The sequence below is a fragment of the Cotesia typhae genome, unplaced genomic scaffold (genome assembly GCF_013202065.1).
Source record: "Cotesia typhae breed Kobodo isofemale line unplaced genomic scaffold, CoteBio_Ctyphae contig_44, whole genome shotgun sequence".
Classification (NCBI taxonomy): Eukaryota; Metazoa; Arthropoda; class Insecta; order Hymenoptera; family Braconidae; genus Cotesia; species Cotesia typhae.
The window spans coordinates 5,515,798-5,536,556 of NW_027423753.1; the positions used below are offsets into that span (position 1 = coordinate 5,515,798).

Sequence of the window (20,759 nt, forward strand, 5' to 3'; positions counted from 1 at the left end):
AAAAGAGAACACACGTATGGTGTATTATCGTACACATATAATATATAGCGTAGATAGATGACCTTTTTTTAAATTTGTGTGGTAAAAAAAATATTTTATTCATGACAATACATAAATTTACGGAACTTAAGTTGAGTTTGTTTACCGAATTTCATTAATCTCGGATCTAAAATTTGAATAGACATGTTGGTATCAGTAGTCAGTAAGATAAAATATTTTATAATATATAATACATAACTATATAGCGTAGAGGTTGAATGAGAGCGTCAATCATCGCTGAATTCACTAAAGTCGGAGCTGTCGTCGCTGAGTCGCGGGTCTCGTATTCTGTAATTTATGTGAGCGGGCTTGCTATTATTATTTGCAAGTGCGTATTTACATCGTTCTGTTTTAATGATCTTCTTCAACGCAATTCCGGCGTTGAGCACCTCGATAACTGCACTCAAGGCCCTGTCTTCGCTGTACCGAGTCTCCTTCATTACGTAACGAACTATTTGACCGAGTGTTGCCCCGTCGTCGGGATGAGGTTGATCGTCTTCGGGTTTTGGTCCTGATCCTGGAGCTGACATCTGTTTAAGATCATTCAGTTATTAGTTTGTTAAAAATTTTATATTTATTTTGATAAAATATTTTATTTTGCTGTATAGAAAATTTTAATTTTTTTCAAGTTTTTATTTCAATAAAAATTTTTTTTGTGTAGGGAAAATTTTTTTTAACTTATAGAAAATTATCATTCAAACGTTTTTATTTGTGAAGTATTGCAGCATAACCTCAATAAAAAATGTCAAAAACTAAAATTTATTTTTGGAGGACAATTAGAGGGTAAATGTAAATTTTAATATGAAAAATTGAGAAAAATTAATACTAACTTTTTTTAGGCTTAATTAATCTCTAATAGATGAAAAATTTTAACCTTGACTGATAATTTAAGATGAAATTAAACTCTTTTGTAATATAATTAAAAAAAAAAAAAAAAAAAAAAAACTGTCGGTATTAAAAATTAAGTGACTTTTTGTTTTTAAACTGAAATTCAGTAGTAATTCTTTTAATTTAATTTATAAATAAAAAAAAATTTTAGTCAGCACAAAACTAAATTATTTCATGTTTTATTTCAAAAGTACTAAAAAGTATCATGACAACAAAAACAATATTTATGAGCAAAAAGAATTTGTTCGGATTGAGGCCCAATTATCCGCAACATCGTATTTTTTTGTTGTTCCATTTGGTCTAAAAAAATTTTAGAGACCAGAATTTTTTGACACTTTATTTCAGAACACTAAAAAATATTGTGATAATAAAATTTTATGGAACATTCAAGTTCTCAGTGACTTTTACTTTCGTTACTTTTTGTCAATTTGTGCTACATGACAAAAAATTTTTACAACAAGACAACAATTTTTTTATACATTTCATTTTTGTAGCTATAAAAAAAAAAAATTCACAAATTCAAACTTTTATTTTCACAACTAAAAAAAAAAAGTCGACTTTCTATATTATGAAGCATATTTAACCCTTTAATTTGTCAAAGATATCCATCACAAAATTTTCCCATCGGAAAGCAGTAAATAAAAAAAAAAAATTCATTGTCATTGTCCGCCTTTTTGAGTTCACAATATTACTGTGTACACTGTACACTGTACAGTAATGGTATTGCTAGCCCAGAGGACTCGAACTAATTGGATAACCCTGAGTAATGTCAGGCAATGAAAAAAGGTAAAACAAACTAAGCAAAGTAAAAAAGTAATTCAATGACTGTAGTACCTACTACATACAAACTACTCACTAAATATACAATGTCCTGCAAATAAATAAATAAATATAAATTAAAGTGAAAGGAGTGACAGCGAGAAAGAAAAGACACATGTAGTCTTTATGGGTCGTATATTAATCCGATAATTGAGATATGGTTGAACCATTTACAGTGAATGGGCACGCAATGTCGCCGATACAAGAAGTAACAAGTTAACTTGGTAGCCATTATCTAAGATGGAGTGGAAGTCGGAGACGAGAGTCGAGAGTCGAGAAACGAGAGTAGAGAGTAGAGAGGATCCTGGCTCATTTGCTGGACATAATAAACGCTTAAGGAACTAACTCTTGATACCAACAATGAATTAGTGAGGCATTGGTCACTGGTGTAAGCCCTCATACACCAGCAAGTATCAACATCAACATCAACAACCAGAATGAGGATGAGGATCGTGATAAAGAGGACAAGTCAATAAGAACGCGGGTGGTTAAAGAACGCCGACTTGTTATATATGTATAGTAGGGTGGGTCAAAAAAATCGAATAATTTATTTTTGACTTTATACTCTGAAAAATAGGTTCGTAGACACCTAAAAAGAATTCTCTCCAAGTATAAGCTCTTAATTATAACGGGAAGGTCCTCCGCTTTGCGGGTTTCTAATTTTTTCGAATAATCAGATAAAAAAATTTATATCTCGCTTCCAACTGCTTGGAAAAATATTCCGTGGCATAGATTTTGTGAGAAATTGAATGCTTTACAAAAAAGGTCTCTTATGACTTTTTCAAAAACTCAACCGATTAAAAGATATTCATAGTTGAAGTTTGGCTATTTTAAGGAAAATATTCGTTTTTATTATGAATTTTATAAGTCGATGAAAAAAATTATTTCGGATTGCGGAACTCATGATTTTGTAGGAAATTTACTGCTCTACAAAAATGGTCTCTTATGATTTTTGATTAAGTGAAGCCGTTACGAGATATTCATCGTCAAACATTAACGAATATCAATATTTCCAGTTTTTGATCAATAATTCGATAAATTTTAATTTAAACTATGAGTTTCAGGAAAATTTACATAAATTTGAGTTTCGATCGATAAAGAAATGTTATAAACAATTTTTTTAATATTGTTTTCAGTCTTGAGCTTATTTGATTGCATTAAAACAAGAAATTAGAGCATTTTTTCGACATATAGCCAATGATTAGTTTAATTTGAAGTGAATGACATATTTCTTTGTCAAATTTAATATGAAAAGTATTGAATCAAGTAAGAAACAACCAGTATTTAACTTTTTTATAGAAAAATTTTTTATTGAATTATCAATTGCAATATAATTGTCTATATTTTTAACATAACAGTACGCTATTACTATAAATAATTTCTTTTATTACAATTTGGGAATGTTTTTTGATGTTCTTTGACAACTTGCAATAAGTACTGGAATTGTTCTTCATTTTTGTCAAGCATTGATTATATTCACTGACTAATGCAACAGCTCGCTCTGCTGAATCATTGACAACTTTTAGTTGTTGAAAGTATTCTTTATTTTCGAGATAACTCTCATTAGTAGGCCATAATTCAACATCGACATCAAGAAAGTCATACGGTAGATCGAAGATTTTGAAAAGATTTAATGACTTTTTAGACACAAAGTCACTCAGAGTTCTCTGCGCCAATGAATTCAAATCTTTTTAGCAATTACAAATCTTTTAGCTTTAGAATCTGTACCTTCACGAGTATTAACAGCTTCAACAATACTTTTTTTACTTCTAATGGAACGCCATCGTCAAACAGTGATAAAATGGCAAGTTCATCGCTCAAATACCATAAGTGCGAAATCATTTTTTCACACGTAGCTGAAGAAATCAAAGGATTGATATGTTTGTACTCCAATAAATTTTTCATAAACTGCAAGTCATGATAAGCAGCAGTTGTTGCAGAAGTTGATGAAAACCAAGCTTTTAAATACAATGTGACTATAAAAATACAGAAATGACGAAGACCATGCAATTCTTTCTGAGAGAGTTTGAATTCATCTCTGAATAGATACATTTTCAAACTATAAATGGCCTTAGCCATCCATCTAGCATGATGAACAGCACCAGGACGTTTGAAAGAAATCTTTTCTTGAGGCATTTCTCCAAGGAAAATCAATGATAATTCCAATAATTCTTTATCTAACTTATTATAACATTTCTTTATCGATCGAAACTCAAATTTATGTAAATTTTCCTGAAACTCATAGTTTAAATTAAAATTTATCGAATTATTGATCAAAAACTGGAAATATTGATATTCGTTAATGTTTGACGATGAATATCTCGTAACGGCTACACTTAATCAAAAAATCATAAGAGACCATTTTTGTAGAGCAGTAAATTTCCTACAAAATCATGAGTTCCGCAATCCGAAATAATTTTTTTTCATCGACTTATAAAATTCATAATAAAAACGAATATTTTCCTTAAAATAGCCAAACTTCAACTATGAATATCTTTTAATCGGTTGAGTTTTTGAAAAAGTCATAAGAGACCTTTTTTGTAAAGCATTCAATTTCTCACAAAATCTATGCCACGGAATATTTTTCCAAGCAGTTGGAAGCGAGATATAAATTTTTTTATCTGATTATTCGAAAAAAATAGAAACCCGCAAAGCGGAGGACCTTCCCGTTATAATTAAGAGCTTATACTTGGAGAGAATTCTTTTTAGGTGTCTACGAACCTATTTTTCAGAGTATAAAATCAAAAATAAATTATTCGATTTTTTTGACCCACCCTAATGTATAGGCTCGAGCTGGAGTGAGCAGAAATGAAGACCGATCTGGGATCTGGTGAGCACCCAGACGATAATTAGTGAGGCATCAGCGATGTCGGCTGTCGTTTAAGTTATGGCTCGATCCACATTCATTCCACGGACTGGTATACATTAAGACAGTTATGAATATGAGGATCAGCACCCGTGGCTTCTTCTGCATCTGTATCTCTTGGGCACTGGGGTCACCTTCGTGAATGCTCCTCAAAGGCTGACTTCCCGGTCCCAGGCATTGCCATATCCGTTCTTCACTAATGCTGTTAAATATCAGATCGGTAAGGGGTATGCATATGTTCCGGGAAGTAATTAGTCTTTATTAATTAACGAAATTTGATTTTTTTTTTTTTTTTTTTTTTTTTAAAACAAGAACAAATTTAATGGTGAGTTTCTACTTTCTTTTCAAATAGTGCAGAATATATTTTTGAATATTTGAGTTATTTAAATGAAATCAAAGTTAAGATCTTCGTGAGATTTTCATTGAAAAAATTTTATAAAAAATTGCTTAGCTGAAATTCCTAACACAGTCGCGTTAAAAATAGAGTTAACTATATTTTTCTTAAGGAAAATTCCAACTGTCTTTAAATTTTTCGTAAAAATTCTATCTTAGAAGCAATACAAAATTTCTCACAGAAAAATAACCACTTAAATAATTAGAATATTTTTAGTCGCAATATTCAACAAAATTTCAACAAAAGTTTATGGAGTTTTATAAAATGAATCATATGTCTTTGGTTAATTAACTTTTGATCATCAAAATAAAATCTAGATTCTTATAAGGGTATTATGGAGTATGACTACATGTCAATTATGATTTATGATTTTTACGTAGAATTTTACAGAAACAATTTAATGTTACTGCACTACAAAAAATTTTTTTTAGTACAACATAAGAAAAATCTTAATTGCAAATTATTATTAATAAAAATGATTTTATTGCGGTAATATGAATTAGTCAGATGGTGTAACAAATGTAACAAATTTTATTGTTGAAGTAGTAAAATCATTTTACTAAAAAAACTAATACACAAAAAAAAGAAAAATATAAAAATTACATTATATACTGCAATGTGGCGCTTCGTGATGAAAACTGGAAAAATTACAGCTTCAGATTGTAATTATAACTGCTTTTATAAGAATTACATTGTAGAATGTAATATTTACATTGAAAGCTCTGAAAATTAACATTCGAAGTTTGAATTTAGAAAAATCTTACTACGATTTATTTATAATGTAATTTTTCGAGTTTTCTTTTTTCCGAGTAAAATTACGACAACAAATTAATTTTGACAACAGATTGCTTTAATGGTGTTACGAACTGATTTGTTTTTACAACTTAGCTCACTTTGTTGAAATAATTAACCAATTTAGACTACGAGTAAACTCATTTGTCACTACAAAATAATTTATTGCAATCCATTCTTTTATTATTATACTAAAAAAATTTCTGTAAGCTTAATTGAAAATAGTTCATTTAAAAAAATCTATCTCAATATTTAAAATTTCTATCCACAATTTTCAACACTTCATTATTATAGCAATATTTCACTTCTAATTTCTTAATAAATAATTCTCTATCACAACTATTAAAATAAAATCAGTAATTAACTGAACTCACGTCTCATGTCTTCCATCATATCTTGTAGAGCTACAACTTTCCTCTCAAGTAAAGCCCGACATAATTACTTCGATATCATAAAGTAAGACTTGTAACTTTTACCAAGCTCTATAATATAAACTATAAACTATAAAATATATAATATAAGTCATAAAAAAATAATAAGAAAAGCCTTGAGTTGGGTTGATTGAGCCAAGAGTGAGTGCAGTTTGAGATCACAAACAAGGGATAAGTCAGCCAGAACACGATGACGAGCTCAGGCGACAATCTACGCAGCAGCGACGATTACTTTTTTTGTGGGATCCGTCTGGGCAGCATTTAATAAAAATAAAATAACTAAGCCGTCGCTACACTCTATAGACCAGAGTTATAAGTTGTTGTTCTTTCTGGTTGATGGTTGATGCTTCAGTTGCAAAGATAAGAAAGAGAGAGCGAGAGAGAGAGAGAGAGAGAGAGAACTCTGAGAATGGAAGAGAAGAGTTGCAGGTGATTCGAGCGCGGCCTAATTGAAGGGGACTCGGTGAGCTTCGGTAACGTATAATTATCGGGTAGAACAAGCACGAGAATGTGGCGGCTTCAGCGAGAATAAAGACATTATTCCACTTGGTTTCTTATATATAGTTATTTGCTGCTTTAAAACTATTCGAGTTGGAGTAAACTAAAAACTAGCTAGCTACTTTATTCTATACTTATAAACATATTTCTCTATAAATGGTTTAATGCCGGAAGTCGAACGGCATCTTTCCGTCAGTCCGTCTATGTGGACGAGAACGAGGATTCAAGATTGAGGATGACTACGACAAGACATCGCTACATATGTACATATTTAATAGCTGCTCATGTTTGATGTAGTGTGTGTAAATATATGCGATCTTACCCGTCGATCAAACGGCAGAGCTTCTGGCTTGAGACTTCAAATTAACCCATAACTATTAATGCTCAGAAAAGTTAAAAGGACATCGAAGAAGGTTTTATTTTAATGTTAATCGCTGATAATTTACATCCCACTTTGTTTTTATCGGGAAAAATCATTTTATGGGCTGTAATAAGTTAATAAGAGGTTTAAATTATCACATTATAAGATGGAGATTTTTATATTCAGGTAAAAAAGTCCACTCGTTGGCCCCAAGGTCTTCAAAGTTATTATTTATTATGGTTGCATATTAAGATGCTATTTTTTTTTTAAATACCTAAACTGGTCGATGGAAAATTTTTGTTGTGAGAATGTATTGGAAATTTTATGGATCGAGTTTAATTTGCAAAAAGTGTTAAAGCTACACGGCATGATCCTTAATTACATACTAATGAAAAAGTTTATAAATTCAAAGTTGATACAGTCAATAAATTGAAATTAAACCAATCATTTAGTTTTTTGTGGAAATCATGACTTGATAAATGTACTTTGAATGATGATAATGATACTGACTATCGTGAAGAAAACGCCTTCTCTATTAACAAACGTAAACAGTTTAAATAGATATTAATTTTTTTTTTAAATTCGGTATTATTATTCATAGTTCAAATCGTGTTGAGGTCTTTTTTTGCGTGTAATTAAATAAAAAAAATGTACGTATCATTATAATATTTGATGTAAAAAAATCCGGAAAAAAACTCCAAATTTATTAATATCACACCGCAAGATTAGAAAAGTGATTTTTTTTTCTACTTTAATCGCATTTTTAAGAATCTTTAGTAACTTTGTAATGAAAAATTATATAAAATTATATTTTATTCTGTGACATGGGGCTTAGAAAAAAAAAATGGAAAATTTAGTTTTAGATTATAGTTTTTACAAATTCTGTAAAAATTATATTCGAAACTGTAAAAATTAATATCTAAAATTAAATTATAAATTTTTTTTTTTTTTTAGAAGCCCAACATCACAGTGTACAACATCTTTTTTTTTGTTTTCTTTTTAATATTTCGATCTTTCATTCCAAAAGAAAAATTTTACGTAACTTACGTTAAACGATTAAACTCTTCGGTATTGAGAAAATTTAGCGACCTTGCGCCCTCTGTTGACGATTTTGTTTACTTCTTTTTTTTTACCATAGTTACAGAAATAATACAATATGGTCCAGATTAATTATTAGATTCAAATATAGAAATTTAATAGAAATTTTTGTTAAAATTAATCCTTGGAAAAAATATTGCTTATAGAAATTACAAGTTAAATAAAAAATACTTGGATAAACTTGTTTAAAATATCTTTAAACTCTGCAAGTAATTATCAATTTAGAAAACTGTCGAGCACTCTACTTACCAAGACAGAGTTTTTTCCATAGAATATAAAAATTTACCAACCTTTTTACCACGACAACGAATGCATTTCCATTAAATTTTACTCACAATTGTAAAAAAATTTCTCTGAACCTTTTTTGCCTATTAAACACTAGGTATTCCTCTCAGGCTCGAGTTACGTGTCTAGTGGTATAAGAGCCGCGGAATTATAGCGTGTGCCACGTAAACTTAGTCATGGCTGGTATAAAACGCGCGAGCCTTATTTTTCTCATATTATCCGAGCGGTGGATAGAGCTGAAAATGCTTGTATACAAATAAAATACAAACACATATCCAGAGGTTCAGGCCTCTACTCGGAACAACAGGAACAAGATATAAGAGGAACGAGAGGTATTGAAGATGATTGTAAGTACTGTACACTAGAGAGGAAGTTGAGCTCCATCCACAAAAGAGCGATACAGGTTCAAGATCCCAACAATCTCCGATTTTATTGATGGGTTTAAGTGCCGGCTCGCCACTACTAAGATTAATTTCTTGGTATATTTTATAAAAATATATCGTCCTTTATATATATATATATAAATTTCTTTAAAATAAAATAAATAAAAATGATACTTTAACGCCTGACCGGACGAAAAAAACAGTTACCGAGTCAAGTATTAACTCGTAAATTTGCGGAGATTTCTTTGAGAAACAATTTTACCCAAATAAGTTATTTTCTCTTGTACTTAGTTGAGTTATTACAAAGAATCCGCCGGCTCCGTGGCAGTTTATATACTCTGCACTTGTACCTATAGTGTGCATGGAGCAGAGCGGTAACCTCATAATTACCCGAGTAAGAGTAAGAGTTTGAGAATAAAAATAAATAAATATTTAAAAAAATAACACGAGTCAATTAACCGAACTCGTCAGCAGATGAATCCGCTTCTTGAAGTCTTATTTAAAGTTCGAGCTGTTTTACTCCACACTTCTTATGAATTTTACTTCTAAGAGACTAAAAGTTCAGGCATAGCTTATTTGATAAAAAAAAACCAAAATATTTAGACTTTCTGACAAAATTTTTTATTTTAAAAATCTTTTTATTGGAAAATAGTTTAATTAATTAAAAAATTTTCTTGAATTTCATAATATTTAAAAAGTAAGCATTTAAAACAATTTTCTGTTATAGATGTACGACGTGACATAGCGGTCATTCGGCAATTCTCGTTAACGGGCCATAGCCGACCGGACTTCCGATTATGAGTTTGTCTATCCATCACACGTATCAACTGAATAGAGTCAGTGGACCAGTGAACCGTACGCATTTACATATTTTTATTTTAAATTAGAATCAATTAAATAAAGATTTTTTTTTTTCAAATTACCAACAAAATTAGAAGTCATTGAAAAAAAATTTTTAATGAAATTCATCATTTAATGAATTAAGAATTAATTGATAAAAGAAAAATTAAATTATTGAAAATTATACACAGAAAAAATCAATTTTTGAGAAAAGCAAAAATTTTTTGACTGAAAACAATAATTACTTTGGCCTTAATCAAATTTTTCGAACCAAGAAAACATTTTTTGGCACAAAACAATGCCGGCCGAATTTCCAAAATCGAAGTAAATATATTTTTGTAATAATATTTTATATGTTTGGGTGAAAAAATTTCAGAATTTGAAGTAAATTTCACGTTATTCAATCTTTTGTTGATTTTTTTTTTCACATTTGAATATTTGAATAACTAAGATTAAATTTCAATAATTAGACTCGGATAATTGGAAAAAAAATCAAAAATTGAAACTTTCGTGACTTAGGATTGTGAGAACAAAATTACGTTAAATTTAAACTTCAACTTCTACTTCATTTAAAACTTCTAGTCGTGTTGGAAGTTAAAGCTGACTTAACGTCACGGTAAGTGTATAATCGGGTGAAATAAATTCACCAGATACATCCAATCCGTAAACGTGGGAATGATGCTGGTTTGTAGCTCTGTGTATAATTGTATAATACATTGATGTGCGTCTTCGATTTCCTTTCGCGATGATCGTGAATGAGAAAGTGATGGGGAGAGAGGACGGCGAAGATGAGGCAGAGGATGAGGTTGTTGAGATAAAAATGTAGAGAGTAGAATAGGAGGAAGAAAGTTAGACGGAGAAGAATAAGTATCGCCGTCTACGCTTGCATTCTGCATGAGCCTGGATTGGAGGCTCGTCACGCGACGAAAACGAAGATCTCTGAGCCAATTAACCCGTCACCACGGCTAATTGCTCCGACGTGAGGTGAATTAGGCGTTCCAGGTAAGTTGGTTATACACGTGAATTATATTCTTTGTTTAATTTAGATTCTTAATACCTTCAACCTTTTTTTTATGCTTTTGAACAATCACCGGAAAATCCTTATTTTCATTGAGTTGGGACTCGGAGCGTTTGTTGGATCCTAAGTTGTGTTATCTGTCAGGTTAATAAGTGACAACTCTATATTTCATTCAAAAATAATTTGTTTTAATTATCACCGTTTTTTTTTTTTTTTTTTTTTTTTTTTTTTTTTTTATGTTTAATACGAGTCTTTAACTTTTATTCCGGATGTAATAGAGATATTTTACCAGTGGGATTTTATCCAGTGAGGAAGAGCACAAAGTGGAAACAAAGCAACGAAATGATTTTATTATTAGATACCGTTGATTATGACATAATTTTCTTAGTAGAAAGCTTTTTTAAGGTCGTTTTAAAATCAGAGGGTTTTCTAGTTCTATGAAATTGAAAAAATTCTTTTCAAGCATAGAAATCTATGAAACTGAAATCGAAAAATTGATATTGAACTATATACAAACAAACATGCTTAGAAAAATACCTTGAAATTAGAATTTTTTATGAACATTCTTGAAAACTTAAGGTACACAGAAAGAACAAAATTATACTGCATACCCTCTCATATTGTGCTCAGTGTAATCTGTGGTGAAAAAAAATTTCAGATAATATAAAATATAATCCAGATTATACTAAATTATTTTTGTATCATACTCAGTGTAATCTCCGATTTGAATAAGTAATTTTTCTGGTTATACCGTGTAAGATTACACTGGATGTAATCCGAAAAAATATCCCGTATAATCTGAATTATACTCAGTAGAATCTTGGATTATACAATTTTTTTGGAAATTTGCGAAAATTGTGATAATCAATTTTTTTTTGAATTGTTCATTTTTTTATGTATTTAAAAAAAAAATATATCAACAAAATCAAATAGAAATTTCGTTCAAAAAAATGAAATTAAAATGGTAACCTCACTTGAAAATATTTACCAAAAATTTTTCAACCCCAAATTATCGGAAAAATTGTGCTCAAATGCTCCTTAAATATTTTCTAACCATACATTGTTCTGCATTTTTGAAAAATATATAAAAAAATAAACAATTTAAAAAAAATTAATATATATATATATATATATATATATATATATATATAATGAATAAAATGAAAAAAAAAAAAAAAAACAATGAACGTTTTAAAAAAATTCCGGAATCAAAAAATTTACTTACTAAACGGTGAAATTCTTCGAAATCATTTTCTTGGTTCAAAAATTTTTCTCTTCAATAAATAAACTTTTTAGTCAGATCATATTTTGTATATGGCGTGGAAGAATTTATCCATAATTAAATCGGTAGACACTTTGAGGTGAAGCCAAGGTCGACAAACATATGTGATCTGAGGTTTTCTTTTTTTTCCAAAAGGCTGTATACTATTTTTTTGTCCGACTGAAGGCGGAAAGCGGCAACTTTCGTCTCGCCGCGCTAAACAAAGTTGCCACTTTCCACCCGGAGGGCACAAAAATTTCTTATTTTTCAAAATTTTTCAGTTGATTTAAAATAAGCTCAAATCTTCAAAAAAATCTTTTCGATTCAAAAATTTTTCTCTTGAATCATTTTTTTCTAAATATCTTCGTACTCATCGATGTATGAAATCATGAACTTCGTAAGTTTTCCTCGACACACTTCGAGGAATTCGAAAGGAATTCGAAGTTTCGTTGAATTAATCTTAGCGACCTTGACTTTTGAAATATGAAATGAAAATAAATCAAGTCCTCGATTTATAAACCAACAATTATTTACATCCAAAGCTCAATACTAGTTCGTTACTGTGGGATAAAATTTTGATATCGAGAACATCCCAAGTCGCAGATATTCAAACGAGCTCATTTAATCCGATATCTACGTTAGAATCCAATGATTATTGTACAGATAAAATCATTGAAGGCAAAACATTTCCGTGACTGTAGCATTCGTAAGAAAATTTATGCTCACTCGTACAGTTACATACGTAAATAGCGTTCGGTACACCTCTTGAAAGCAAACGGCGAGGGCTCTACATCTACGTACCCACACACGTCTAATCTACAAGTACAAAGAATACAGCATATAACATATAACTTATAACACACTTTGCTTATATATTTACTACACGTATATACGTTATTACAGAGTATGATACTTTCTCTCTTTACTGTTCAGTGAGAGATCTTGCGGTCATATATCACCGTTGTCATTATTAGCCCTCGGCTGGTGGAGCCGTCACGAGTGCCAGCGGTGATCGGTGGCGAGACACAACTCATTATGCGGAATCAACGAGTTTACACGGCTCAGCTCTATGAATCTTGGTTCTGGATCCAAGAAAATTTTTATTATTTTCCTCACTTACGAACGCTGAAAAAAGGATGACATTGATACTCATATATACATTGAACAGCTCTGAATAAATTTTTCATTCGTTCAAATTAATATCCTTTCATTAAAAAAAACTACGTAATTTAAATAAAATTTTTTTGATCCGAAAAAATTACATATTTTGAAAATATTCTTGCCTTCATTTAAGAATTTTTTGTCTTGAAATTTATTTTCTTAGTGAGAAAAATTTAACAACTGTTAAATTAATACTAAATTACTTCCAACAATTCTCCGAAATTAACAATATTTTTTTTTCTTTAAGAATTTCATATCAAAATATCAAAAATAAAATTTAAAAAATTGTAAATACTTTAATGCTCAAAAAAAAAAATTGTTGGGTAGCAAGTAAATTATGTAATTTAAAAATATCAAAACACTGATGAATTCATAATAAAAAACTTTTTGTCTTCATTTCCAATTTTTTGTCTCAATTCAAAAGTAAATTTTTGGAATAAAATCGCGAAGCAAAAGTAAAATTTGGAAGAAATTATTTTTTTCGGATTAAATAGTTTTTTATTTTACAAAAAAATTCTGATCATTTTTTTTCAGTTTTATATTTAAAAAGTTACAAATTCTTTTTTTTTATTTTTGTATTCGTAAGACGTGACGTTAAAAACACTATAATTTGATTTTAAAACAATTATATTAAAAAAATTTCCTTGACGATAAAGCCTACACAGGAAGAAAGATAGTCTTGAGTCAAGCGTAAATTTTCTTAAATCAAGAAAATCTTAAGGAAGATTGAAAATTTCTTGAATGAAGTTAAATTTTTTTAAGCCAAGAAAATTTCTTCTTGCTCCAAAATAACTTCGGTCTTCCTTACAGTTTTCTTGGTTCAAGAACATTTTTTTTTCTGTGTATGACACATAGCACAATACAAGATTTTAAACGAGTAGAAAAGCGATCTACGTAGTGGATATGTATTTGCGAATAATATGCAAGAGAAAAGCATTGGTGCTTTCACAAATAATCACGGAAGCCAAGAAAGTATTTCTATACGTCTCGAAGGGCTTTCGAAAATAAGACTATGTACACACCATACTATTTTAAAGCGAAAATACACACATAAAAAAAAAAGGAGTTTTTTACCTCCATCATTTTTACTAGAAATAACGAGCACGTGGTGCTTGAATTTGAAGGGTGCCGAAACCAGACAACTTCACTCTTTTGTCAAGCGCTAAAAAAATACAAAGCGAAATTTAATTCCGGCAATTAATTAAAATCCGCTGGGAAATTACCACACTGCCGAAAAGAAAAAACTATGAAAGTTTGTTTAAAACATTTTAAAATTAGTTCGGTTAAATAAATTGACAAGTCAGCATCCCTCGCGTTTGTTTATTTGACTTTTTTAACGTCCTCGTTAATTTAATTTACCTTTTTATTTACGATAGGATGTATATATAGCGTATAGACCTATATGTGTCTCGTTTGGGTGGATCATTTTTTTATCCCCGGCGCAATAAAACAAGTCGAGCTGCAGCAGCAGCCCGTTTCGATTTAGTCTAAATTTGTGCTGAAGGGGGCCAGGGAATCCCCGGTATGCGATTGAATATCCTCCGTAAAAAGTCGTCGTGTGTATCTGTATAAATGTTTTCGCATGAAGAGAGTTAGTCGACTCAAGTATATAGTTTATACTAAAATGAGATGCACAAAAAAAAATTTTTTTTTTAAGAATTAACTCTGTTAATTAATTATAATTTATTTAAAAATAAGTTTTCCAATCTTTTATGTGCCTATTAGAATAATTCGTTTTCAGCTAATATATTTTTATTTATTCTTACAAAAAAATATTGTTCCATATATTGAAAAATTTTTCTTTTATTTTAAAGTTTTTTCATTTAAAATACATTAAAAATTAAAATTTTTTCTCAACTTCCTACAACTTGAGGCATTTTGAGGTAGGCCATTAGTTCTTAAAGTAGATAAATTAATTTTTTGATTTTAAAGGGAAAAAAAGCATGTCATTTTTTTACTTTTTTCAAAATCGCAATAGTAAAAAATTTTTTTTTTTTTTTTTTCAAATCACACGTTTAATTTACTTCAAAAGAAATACCTTTCAGTTTCTAAAGCAATTTCAAGAATTTTCCGTTAAATTCTAATTAATTTTAATCAATTATTTATTTCAAAAATCAGTGTGCCATTTTATTTTATAATCAATCGATATAATAATTTTTATCAAGCATTTAATTATTTCTTAGACGTATTTTTAAAAATTTTTATTAATTTCTATTTGATAAGTTTCGATGCTAAACTTCAGCTCGATCATGAATTGTATATTAATTTTTGAAAAGAAACATATTTTATTTCTGATAAATTATCCTATGGAAAATTTCTAAATTAAAATGTTAAGCCATTAAACCAGTAAATACAGTCATAAAATAAGCTTAGAGCGTAGACCTTGAAGCACAGAAGCGAAAATGGAAATAGGTTTAGTTTAAGGGCTTAATCAAGGTTCTAATTCACCACAGCACCCAAGTAACCCCAAGCAACTGATTTTATTGATGCACAGTCATCAATCGTGCAGATAATTATGATCTGATGAAAACTACAATTATTTGTTGGACGTCGGTCATGCAACAATTATTTTTTGGAGTAATAACATTTAAATGCACGCAGTATCCAATAGCATACCATAAAAAATGAGTAAATGTGAGTAAATGAATAAATAAATGAAGTAAGCAAGTAAAAGCCAAGCGGAGAATCGATTTTGAGCGTATTTAAATGTTAACTTACTAGTTTAACAGTAAGAGGAGATCAACCACCCCCGGGGTCGGGCTGGGTGAATAAGAGCATGCACACGCGAGCTAAAGTTATATTGTGCCGGCTGTAGTCTTTAGTCTTTAGTCTTGAGCCTTTATTTAGTCTTAGCGTCGGCGGCCTCGAAAGATGTGTTGCTTTTTTGCCGAGAGCAAGATCGCGAGACCTGAAAACACGAGGATTTACACGTGTACATAAGCCAGTTGAGCTTTTACATTTGCTTGGGAGTATTCAGCATAAAGAACAACCCAAAGGGAAAAGGGATTGAGTATTACTATATGAGTCTCGGCGTATTATACATATGAGACCGCGAGTTTCACCGGAGAACAGTAACTGGGAATTCGCGGGTATGAGTCACTCAATGCAGCTTGTATGTATGTATGTATAAATAAAACTCCCGCGGATAATGTAGTGTTGGTGGTAGAACTAGCGCGAGGAGTGTTTATGGTAATCTTCAAACAGGGTGGCCTCCTATCCCTTTCTTGCGGCTCTCCCCCTTGTTTCTATTCCCTAAGGCACGCCTTCACCTGCATCTCTTCTGAATTACATTCTCTTTCAAACTTATTTTCCACGGAAAAAATTTTTTGTATTAAGGGAAAAACGTATTAAGTTTCCAGAGAGAAAAGTTTATGGAGTTTTATAAAATTGTACATGAGCTTTGGATTATTTAACTTTTGATCGCAAAAAAAGAATCGTCTAGATTTTTTTTTTTTACGGTAGTTTATGTTTGATTAGGTATTAATTATAATTCATGATTTTTTTTATGTATAATTTTATACACAAAATTTAATGTTACTACACTAAAAAGATTTTTTGATTAGGATAACCTTTTTTCATATAACTTGCATTGAAAATGCAAGTTTCCAACCGAAACTAAACAATTTCAGACCAATGCGACTGTCGCCGGGCAGGAATCAATTTTTTCTTCCCAGAATGATGATTTTCTGCCCGCGAGATGAAGTTGGAGCTTTATTTTCAATCCTATCGGAGTATTTTTTGTTTATTGTATACTTTCATAATTGTCATTCTAACCGTTAACCGTACTGACATATTATAATTCTGTTACTAAGCATAAATAAGAATGACAAAAGAAAAATATTCAATTTACGAATAATGTTTAATAAAAAATAAACCATTAAGTACTTTCTTGAATTGCAGTTTTTAATTTACTTAATAAGTTTTATGATAAAATGGTATTTTCGCTATTCGTCTGAAACTATCTAGTTCTGGTCGGCTCCAGACATTGAAGCTAGCATTTTTAATGCAACTTATATGAAAAATATAATGTGTGACGCGGGATGAAACACAATTTCAGACCGAGTGATGCCAGCCTCCGCTTCGTTCGAGCAGGCAACCACTCTGGTCTGAAATCGTTTTGTTTCATCCCTAGTCACACAAAATACTATTCCTGCAATTACTACTTTTAATATTTTAAATTAACAAAATCATCTTTATGACTATAGGTAAGAAAAATTCCCATTTTTGAACTTTAACATTTACTGACTCAAAGTTTTATGGCCTTTTTTCGTAATATTCTTATCTGCAGACGAGAATTTTTATTAATGTTACTATTTATGGTCTTTTCGATCAATATCTCTATCTGACGATAAAAAAATTCCTTTCAAATTTTATGACTTGTTCCGTATATCCTCCCGACTAGAAATTTCAGTGAGGCATGCCGAAGAATCAATTCGGGGCAAGTTTGGCTTGCCTCACTTAGGCCTGCCTAGGTTGCACCTCATTAAAACCACGTTAGGCAGAACGAAAATTGGCATGCCGAAGATATTCCAAATTTGGTTAAGATCCTGAAACTGTGTGGCATTGCCAAAGTCCGGCATACTATGGAAATGCCGAACTGGTTTCAAGTAACGATAACTTGAGTTGTGCCAAAATTTGGCTTGCCAAACTTGGACGTAATCAGGAAATTCTACGGCATTGCCTAAGTCTGGCATACCATAAAATTTCCAAACTTATTTGAAGCAATGATAACCAAATGCTTGCCAAAGTTCGGCTTGCCAAACTTGGACGTAACTAGGAAAGTCTATGGCATTGCCTAAGTCTGGCATACCATGAAATTTCCAAACTGATTTGAAGCAACGATGACCAAATGCTTGCCGAAGTTCGGCTTGCCATAATTGAACGTAACTAGGAAAGTTTAATGGATTCTTTAAGTCTGATATATCATAGGGATACCAAACTGGTTTCAAGTGACGATAACCTGAGTTTTGCCTAAGTTTGGCTTGCTAAACTTAGACGTAACCAGGAAAGTATACGGCATTGCTTAAGTCGGGCATACCATGGAAATGCCAGATTGGTTTTAAGTACTGATAACTAAAGGCTTGCCGAAATTGGGCTTGTCAGAATTGGTCGTAACATTAGTGTTTTCTCGCCTTAGCTTCTTGAGGTGGGATTATTTGTCCTCGAGTCATTTTAGCTCAGTTTTGTTGTAGCGCTGTCAGTATGTGCATCGTGTATTATTCTTAAACTAATATCAATATTATAGCGAATGGATTGAATTTTTTATATGTGTTAAAATTTTTTTCTAATTATTGAGTTTTCTTATGTTTTTATGAACATTCATATTGTATCAGTTAATATTACTATTAGAAAATTTTTCTTCAATAAACTACTTAGTGGATAATTATTTGTGTTCATCTCATGGCGATTTAAGTTATTTATAACGATAAAATGTTTATCGTAAATAATAAGTCTTTTCGAAAGCGTGAGCTTAATCGCTTAAGAGTCGCAAAATTTCGTAAAGCGCGACATCAGCTATCTTATTTAGAACAATCTGTTTCACTCGATAGTGCAAGCAATGAAAATGTAAATTTAAGTGATAGTGAGATGCCTCGTAATTTATTACCAATGGATAATACTGATCGTGTTACCGGTCAAAATCCTGTTTGTGAACAAATGAATGAAGAAGTGTTCAATGAAGAATCAGTGATGGATATTTCAGTGTCAGATAATTTAGAACAAAATAATGAAAGTAGTTTTGAACATAGTGTTGATGAACAATTTAGAAATATAACGGTGACCTCAGACTCTGATAGCGATAATGAAATAAATAATGCGATGGACAATTTAAATGTTATTGACAAAATTCGGCAATGGGCATTGATTAATCCTCTTCTTCCCCATACTCGATTAGAACAACTGATGGATATATTGAGAGAACAATATCCAGACTTACCTAAAAGTGCCAAGACATTTTTAGGCACTAATAGTTCCACATATAAAATTGAAAATTTTGGCAATGACGAAGAGTTCGTTTATTTTGGAATTAAAACTAATTTAGAAAAATGTATAAATATTAAATTACATGAGACCAATGATATCGAATTATTAATTAATGTTGATGGTGTGCCATTGTTTAAGTCAAGCAGAAAAAAATTATGGCCAATTTTATGTCAAGTTTTTAGCCATTACAATCATTACAAACCATTTCCTGCAGCTATTTATTGTGGTAACAGTAAACCTAGTGACGTCCATTGCTTTTTAGCAAAATTTATTGAAGAAATAAATGAATTACAAAATACTGGAGTTATGATTAATAATCGTTTATTTAATGTATCCATCAAAGGATTTGTATGTGATAGGCCTGCTCGATCACTGCTAAAAAGTATGAAAAATCACGGAGGATATTATGCTTGTGAACGATGCACAGTCAAAGGTCAACGGTATAAAAAACGGACTATTTATCCTCTAACAACTAATTGCACACTGAGAACTGATGAATCATTTAGGAATCAATCTAATTCAGAACACCATACTGGAATGTCACCATTGCTTCTTATTGAACCTAAAATAGATCTAGTGAATCAATTTGTACTTGATCCAATGCACTTATTATTTTTAGGGGTTATGAAAAAATTACTAGAGTGTTGGATAGATGGTACAATTAATAAAAAATTAAAAATAAGTAACACTAACAATGATAAAACTCGGTTGTCTAGCCTATTAACAAAAATTAAAGTCCCTGCAGAGTTTCAAAGAAGCACTCGCTCATTGACTGATTTTAACAAATTCAAATCAACGGAGTTCCAATTTTTGCTATTATATGCAGGACCTGTTGTATTTAAAAAAATTCTAGCTGAAACAGTCTATAAGCATTTTTTACTTTTGCACGTCGGCTGCAGAATATTATGTTCCAGTGAAATTGCTGTTCAAAAAACAGAACATGCAAAAATGTTTTTAACATCATTTGTCCGTATTGCACCCTTAATATACACTTTGCAATTTCTTGTTGGAAATATTCACAGTGTTTATCACCTTGCTGATGACGTAGCATATATGCAGTGTTGCTTGTCTGGGATGTCAAGTTACTCGTTTGAAAATTTATTAGGCAAAATTAAAAAACTGTTGAGAAGTGGCAATAAACCCCTTGCTCAATTATGCTGTCGATTTAATGAAATTTCAACGAGTATGTGTCCTAAACCTAAATTATCAGAAACAATCGAAATAGTTAAGGAATTTAAAGACGATGACATTGATGAAGTTATTATAAAACGGATAAAATTTAAAAATGTTTTATTGACTACTAAAGCCCCGAATAACACTGTTCTATTAGAAAATAATGAAATTTTCGAAATCCATAAAATTTTCCGATTTTCCATGGATAATAGCATTTTAACAAAGATTAGTGGGAAAATATTGAAGAAAAAAAACCATTATTCACTTATCCATATAACTCAGAACACTTAGAAATGTGGAAAGTGAGTGCGAAAAGTAAGATAATGGCACACATATATAAAGTTACTCAAATTGCTAAAAAAATGCTGTGCATTGATTTGAGTAGTGACGGCAATGAAAAACTATATGTAATGCCATTACTACATATGTAAATACGTTTTTGGTGAGACTGTACAGATGTGAAGGAGTTT

The 20,759-nt window shown here is 30.7% G+C and overlaps 3 protein-coding genes across 7 annotated transcripts in view; 2 read left to right on the forward strand and 1 right to left on the reverse strand.

Annotated features, from left to right (window-relative positions):
• Positions 1 to 20,759, forward strand: part of LOC141528916 (uncharacterized) — a 267,144-nt gene that overhangs the window by 131,479 nt on the left and 114,906 nt on the right. Inside the window, exon 5 of one of the 5 annotated variants that reach the window (XM_074245208.1) lies at positions 9,582 to 9,709. The exons of 2 other annotated variants lie outside the window; for them this stretch is intronic. The gene's annotated coding sequence lies outside the window, so the exon portion shown is untranslated. Of the gene's footprint in view, positions 1 to 9,581; positions 9,710 to 9,963; positions 10,697 to 20,759 lie in introns of those variants that run through there. 2 more of the 5 variants (XM_074245209.1, XM_074245206.1) reach the window with 2 other exon arrangements.
• LOC141528917 (uncharacterized) lies at positions 130 to 6,226 on the reverse strand. Its single transcript, XM_074245210.1, has 2 exons — positions 6,173 to 6,226; positions 130 to 569 (listed from the first exon to the last, which is right to left on the reverse strand). The coding sequence occupies exon 2, from the start codon at positions 567 to 569 to the stop codon at positions 267 to 269; it is 303 nt and encodes a 100-aa protein (XP_074101311.1). The 5' UTR covers positions 6,173 to 6,226; the 3' UTR covers positions 130 to 266.
• LOC141528888 (uncharacterized) lies at positions 18,375 to 20,720 on the forward strand. Its single transcript, XM_074245167.1, is given in 2 exon segments — positions 18,375 to 20,536; positions 20,539 to 20,720. Coding segments are annotated over 2 exon segments (2,154 nt in total). The 5' UTR covers positions 18,375 to 18,564.

Excerpts from the sequence above, each read along its gene's own strand:
- LOC141528917 (XM_074245210.1), bottom strand. The coding sequence starts at position 569 with ATGTCAGCTCCAGGATCAGGACCAAAACCCGAAGACGATCAACCTCAT.